The sequence below is a fragment of the Nicotiana attenuata genome, unplaced genomic scaffold, assembly GCF_001879085.1.
Source record: "Nicotiana attenuata strain UT unplaced genomic scaffold, NIATTr2, whole genome shotgun sequence".
Classification (NCBI taxonomy): Eukaryota; Viridiplantae; Streptophyta; class Magnoliopsida; order Solanales; family Solanaceae; genus Nicotiana; species Nicotiana attenuata.
In genome coordinates this window covers 351,032-357,784 of record NW_017670559.1, presented here as the reverse complement: position 1 = coordinate 357,784, position 6,753 = coordinate 351,032, and the positions used below count along the sequence as shown (strand labels likewise).

Genomic DNA, 6,753 nt, shown 5'->3' with positions numbered 1-6,753 from the left:
AAATAATTAAGACTGTTTGATTTTTAACATCTAAATGTATAAAATTTATCTTTATTTGAAAATTAATAAACATAAAATTCAAATGCAATACTAACTAATCTAATATTCTATCAATAAAATATATAATTTTTAAAAATATGATAGTTGTTGGTGGTGATGGCTAACGGGTGAATGCCGACTAGAGCCGGTGGTTGGTGGTAGTTTTGGTTGATGATGGTGGTTCATGCTAGTAGCTAGTAGTGATTGGTAGTGGTGGCGATTATGATTGAGCATGGTGGTGGTGCGTGGTGGTAGTAATTGTGATTGAGGAAGGTTGTGGGTGAGTGGTGGTAGGTTATAATGATCGGTAGTGCCGGTTGTGGTTGTTGATGGTGATGGGGTGGTTAGTTGTGGTAGTTGAGGTGGATGAGTGTTGATTGTGGGTGAGAATGATGGTAGTTGGAGTGGTGGGGATGGTGGATGGTGATGGTCGATAATGGTGGCGTGGTGATGGTGGTGGTTGAGTATAGTGGTGGTAGTAGTGGTGGTTGAGTATGGTTGTGGTGGTGGTGGCTGAGTATAGTGGTGATGGTGGCATGGTAGTAGTTGATAATGATAGGATGTGGCGGCAGTTAATAATGAATATGTGATAGCATCTTAATAAAATTAAGTCTTTATTATAGATCTTAATCATACCGACCTATTCAGACCCATTAAGTGGTTGTGAGGTAAAAAAAAACCAAACACACTTAATGATTAAGATCTAAATAATTAAGATTCAGACTTTAAAAACAAAGGTACTAACGTCTGAGATCTGAATGATCAAGATTCAGACCTCCATTAAGTGCAATTCAGACCTCCATTAAGTGCAAACAAATGAGGCCTGAGTCAGCCTATGAATTCAGATTAGGAGTTCATTGAACTAAGGTATAATCAAACAGGTACGAGGGATTTGGGCTTGTGGTTTTTGATATATAACATAAAACTCCACCTCCAAAGGGACCTTAAAGGAATTCGCAGATATCTCCCAAGTATTTATTTTCCCTTTTTTGTGTCCAAATTACAATCCAAGAAATAGGAAATGATTTTTTACCAGAATACAATATCCAAACATAATAAAGAATCCAACTTCCTTTGAACTATTCCTTTTCCACTACAATCTTCAAGTTGCAAACAGTGCGCTTAAGAGTCAAGCCCTAGATAACAATATAATTTTGCAAACATACTTGCCATTTACTGAGCCACCCCCTCCCCCCGAAACAAACAGGAGGAATACTCGATTGTCAACACTCAACTATCAATATATGAAGTTGCAAATCAGCAAAAAGCTTACACTGCCTAGCAACAGTCAAAATGTAATGCAAGTAATAGAAGTTCTGGATTTCAGCAGCTTCACTCTGAAAAACATATACCAGAACGTAACAAATCATCCCAAACTAAACAACATACTTCCAAACAAGTATTCACAGACATCATGTATAAAAGTAGAGTTGGATCACTTCTTAGGATCCATTACATCATGTCGATTTCGACTCCTCATATGAACAAGTGTTTATAATCACCATTTGCCAGCAAGCAAACACGGTTATAGCTATGTGTATCTGCAAATACGGAAAAGAGGCATGTCAGAATTTATTCCTTTGAAATTTCAGAGTAATAGCAAGCAAACAAGATGTAGCAATAAGAATCCATGAAGATGGGTAAGACTTGTATCAATACTCATTTGCACTTCCAAATTAATCAAATTAAACCATCGGTGATTTGATTTCCATTTTCGACGAAAAGAACAAAGTTATTCCTACAAGCTTTATCTAGTTGTTCTCCGAGGGGATGAGGAGCTTAGGTACCTAAGCATAGATCCTTTTGCAAACTATTAAGGATTTAAAGATGACCAAGTTCACGGACAAGTGTATACTCAACAACCAGATATATTAGTAATCTGTTTACAGATCCCTGTTGCACAATCCAATAGCGTTTAAATATAGAAGGCGAGCTGACAATAATTCCAACCAAGATATGATTTAAAATACTCCTAATAATTCACAGGAACTTTTTGGATGTAATCTTAGCTAGGAAAGAAAATCTAGAAGAAAGTAACTTTAAGTGGCTTTTCTTTCAGCATATTTTTGCAGGTAAAAGGCTAGAGATCATTTGTAGTTAATGACTTTAAAGCAAGTGCAGAACCAACACAAAACAAACAAAGAAAGCAATCATAAAGATTCCACCACCTACAGACATTGTGAGATAAAACATTATCAAAATTATTAATGGAATGATTTAAAGTGATACCTAGAGTGTCCCCAAAGTTGGACCATATTTCAGCACGGATAGATTGGTTACTGTCAGCGATACCTATGACCTCAACAAATGTCGTAAGAGGACCAGGGGGATTGCCTTTCACAATTATCTGCTGCTCGTCTGTAGATCTCCCAATCACTGTACCACCATCAGAGCGCATAACCTGAACCACAGCTCGAACCTTCCTTCCCACATACGAGCGGAGGAGCTCGGCATTGACAAAGACAGCAGGATTTGATGTATCCATACCTCTAAAAGGCAATAGGAAAATTTGGAAACGAGTTGAACGAATAAGGTTAAGTTTTGGCAGATTAAAACTATGTTTTCAACCATTTCTATCCATAATTACACACAGTAGCATATTCATTCGTTCATTCAGCTTAGAAACAACAATTGCATTTGACATTTTGACTGCACTATTCAGTCTAAGCTATCAATACTTCAATTAGTAGAACTATTGCTACGCAACAATGCAATAACCCAAGTTCTTTTTTTGTTGGAGTGGGGCAGGGGTCAAGAAAGCGTAGCAAATATAAAAGCACCAATTCAGATAAGAGAAAAATAGTTGAAGTTTTGCAAACCCAAAGTGTCCTACAAGAAGATTCAACCCAAAAGGTAATATAAAATTCAATAAAGAAGAAACAGTTAACGAAAGATGAATCAAGACAAAGATATGGACATAAGTGAAAAAAACCCAGAATTAAGAGGGAAGATGGGGCTATAAGATGAAGAGGCAAAAGAAAAGGAAAGCCATATTTGAGATGGGTAAAACATGAAGGAGATCGAAACAAAAAGAAGGAAGGGCAAATCAAATAAACTAACTAAACCAATAGGAAGGAGGAGAACCAGAACCTTTAACCTTATTCACCTTCTCCCTTTCTGAAAATCTCTTTACAAGGCAGTTTTAGGTCATGAACTTCATGTATTCATTTTGCTTATAAAAAGACAAAAACACTTATCATTTAAAAAAACAAACCTAATCTTGACAAAAATTATCAACACATCTGATCTTGATTATCATGCTTCAATATTACTCCGATTCAAGTACTTAGGCTATTAATTATGCGAAATAATATAGTAAGTTTTATCTTATTTTATTGAGCAACTTGTTTTTTTCTTTCATGCTCAGGTAAGCACTTTAACAATACATAGCACATGAGCTGTCCTTTCAACACTTTGTCCCGTGTTTACTACTGCACTCAAAGCCAAGAAAAATTAAAATTATCTACTCAATTTCCATGATGCTAATGTGAAAGGAAATTATACAAAATTTAAATTTCTGATTTAGTTATTTCCTCCTTTCCTAAGACGAGTTCGTGACCTTTATATTTCCTTCATTGTCCATGTTAATCACTTTTTTTCTCCAGGGGCTAGCCTCTGTACTATCACTACCATCTTCTAGAGCACCCACCAGAAGTTCCCAACTCCATAAGATAACTCATAGACGGTGATAGACCTGACCACCCACCTACCAGGCAAGCAACACCCAAGACCCCACTCCCCCACCCCCTCACAACGGGTCCGTCTTTGGCTTCATGGTAAATATCATTAGAAGTCACAAACAAGACAAGATGTCCCTGTTAGATTTCAAGTTATAACAACCTTAACAGAACTTCCTCAAATCTTCTTATCTTTCGGTAAGCAATAAAGAGCTCAAGTAAATAAATTTTTCATTGCCTCTTTTAACAATTTTCATCACTTTTCCCACTAACTAAAAGGCCAACCGAGTTATAAAACACATTTCATAGTTAATCATCTAAAATCCTAATTTCCTCAAAAGCAGCAAAATAGAAAGGAAAAAGAAAGATCGAAACTACATTCACTGAACAACACTACTCCGAAATTCAAATCACAGATACAGGTGTCAACATTCAATCGCAGGACTAAAAACTGAAGCTTAGACGACGATATTAGCAACTTATTGTAGTTCGTACTTCGTAGAGCAAAATTCGTATGATGAAATGACAAAAGGAATAGATATACAAAGTAGAAACAAGAGCGAATTACCTGTTAGGTTTCGAAGCTGATGAGTTTCCACCCTGTGAATTGTGATATGAAGAGTCTAGAAGTTTTCGAGTCAGGGGAAAATAAAAAATCTTTGCCTTGAAACCCTAGTAGTTGAAATAATATGCGAGATTTTTCTCGCGGGAAATAGCGCGCCCTTTAATTTTGGTCATTTCCATTTTGTTTTTAGTACTCTTATATGCAATTTATGTGATACTTTTCCTTTTCAAGATTCAAATTTCTTAATTTTGGTAGGATATTTAAATATAAAACTTTTATTTAAAAATAAATTTATATATTTAAAAAGTTACGTTAAAAATACGATGAATCATAATAATTAATATTTCAAAATATATCAAAGGCATATAAAAAAAATTAGGTAAAAAACACACGTTTGACGCTCAAAATTTGAACACCTTCATATAAATTAGGACGGAGAAAGTATTATTTTTAGAGATAATTACATGTGTACAACTCATACACATATATTACAACCAAGTGGCCCAGTTACAACTTTGTAAATATGTTCCCCAAAAAAATAGGTAAAAATAGCACGGGCTAACCAGTTTTCGGACTAGTAATTGACACATAGCCAACGTTTGCAAAGTCATTGAAAAATAGCCACTATTTTGCTACAATACGGAAAGTTCCAGCATAATATACTGGAGATTGGTGCACCTATGTATGAACTTTCAGCATATTATGCTGGAACTCCAACATGCATAAAGTTCCAGCATAATATACTAGAGATTGGAGCACCTGTATATGAACTTCCAGCATATTATATTGGAATTCCAGTATATTATACTTGAATATTTTTCCGATTTTGAACAGTGTTTTCGTTCAAATTTATCTTTATATGAAAATGGCTAAATTTCGATTAGTTTTGATACTGTGGCTTTTTGTCAATAACCACTTATAAATCTGACTATTTTTGAATTTCTGCCAAAAAATAGTAGGCCAACGTCTGAATATGAATTTTTTAGCACAATCAACTACTGTTATTATTTTCCCTTTAAAATATAAACGGCTTCTTCTATTTTTAAGTCCAACAAAATTAACAGGTGTTTGATAAAAATGCATACCAGCTACAATGCAAATAAAAAATCCTTAAAATTCTTCTTCCCCAAGTTTCAAATAGTGGAATTAAGAATTAAAAATATAAAAAATTACTGCAAGTTCGTGATTTGACGAAAAAGTAGCAAAAAAAATGACTTTATACCCCAACTGTTCGAGGAAAAGTAAGAAAAAATACAAAAAATTGATTTCATTTTAGCTGTACATGTACAGTACATGCATAATGATGTATAACTTTTTATGAAATTGTATATGAAATCTTTAATAATATATACCAGGAAAATAAGAGAAGAAAATGCCAAACTTTCATGGTGGCCTATAATACATTGGCAATGTAGGTACACCCTTATACCCTGACAAATGTATTTAATTATACAGTATTATACACAAATATAAGCACTAATACATATTTATATATAATTATATAGTATTATATAAGTGTACATAAATACTATTTATACAATATTTAAATTAGAAAATACCTTTTGTCCATCACTGAATCTCCGTTTTAACTCTAAAGTCACCAAAGAAGACGAGAAAGATGTGAGCTTGGTGAATCTGAGCTCAATTTCCAGATTCATCCAAGCAACTTGTGGCTATGTTTGAGAATAGAGGAGATGAGCTTTAGAGAGAAGAAAGGAATTGCATAGCAAAATGAAATTATCTTTATTGTAATGAATGAAGATTAACTTTATATATACAACTCAATTCTGTACTAACTTAACTAATTACTTAACTAATTTGCCCCACAACTATAACCGACTAACTAACTCATCTGCTAACTAACAAAATTGCAATATCTCACACTCTCCCTCAAGCTGGAGGGTGCAAGATGTTAAGCATTCCAAGCTTGCCTAATAGAAATGCACGTTGAGACTACTCAACGCCTTTAGTGAGAAGTTCCCACAGACTGTGTGCTAAGTACACCTTGTTTGATCTTGTCTTGCACAAAATGGCAATCGATCTCAATATGTTTGGTATGTTCGTGGAAGATAGGATCGCCTGCAATCTGGAGGGAAGCCTTGCTATTACAATATATGTCACGACCCCCGCCCACGGGAGCCGTGATGGCGCCTACTCGTGAAAGCTAGGCAAGCCAACTATTAAGGTTCTACACATTAACAATCAACCTGAATAATTATAAACAGTAACCATAGCTAAACAAATGAAAAAAGCGGAAGAGTTAAAATAAATCCAAATACTCCAAACATGTCTACCCACGAATCTAGCGTCACAAATTCACGAACGACTAAGATTTTTACTACAAATACAAGTCTGGAAAGAAAAGTACAACTGTTCTCAGAATGAAAAGAGACAGTAGAAAAGCTAAACAGGGAAGGGGGACTTTAGGCTCTGCGGACGCCAGCAGATCTACCTAGGTTTCCCTGGATTGAA

The 6,753-nt window shown here is 34.9% G+C and overlaps 1 protein-coding gene across 2 annotated transcripts; it reads right to left on the bottom strand.

The window, feature by feature from the left end:
* Positions 1-1,054: 1,054 nt before the first annotated feature.
* Positions 1,055-4,416, bottom strand: LOC109240946 (replication protein A 14 kDa subunit B-like). Of its 2 annotated transcripts, none has more exons than XM_019407635.1 (3): positions 4,285-4,416; positions 2,269-2,526; positions 1,055-1,580 (listed from the first exon to the last, which is right to left on the bottom strand). In XM_019407635.1, exons 2-3 carry the CDS (start codon positions 2,522-2,524, stop codon positions 1,516-1,518), a joined length of 321 nt encoding a protein of 106 aa, XP_019263180.1. In that variant the 5' UTR covers positions 2,525-2,526; positions 4,285-4,416; the 3' UTR covers positions 1,055-1,515. The 2 variants fall into 2 exon arrangements, with proteins under 2 accessions (XP_019263180.1, XP_019263181.1); XM_019407636.1 differs by lacking the exon at positions 4,285-4,416 and adding an exon at positions 3,130-3,718 and having other exon boundaries at positions 2,269-2,528.
* Positions 4,417-6,753: the final 2,337 nt, after the last annotated feature.

Bases quoted from the DNA above. Each gene is read 5' to 3' on its own strand.
- LOC109240946 (XM_019407635.1), bottom strand. From the start codon at position 2,524: ATGGATACATCAAATCCTGCTGTCTTTGTCAATGCCGAGCTCCTCCGC. The intron at 1,581-2,268 runs GTATCACTTTAA...CCGTATTTGCAG, and splicing joins CAACTTTGGGGACACTCTAG to ATACACATAGCTATAACCGT.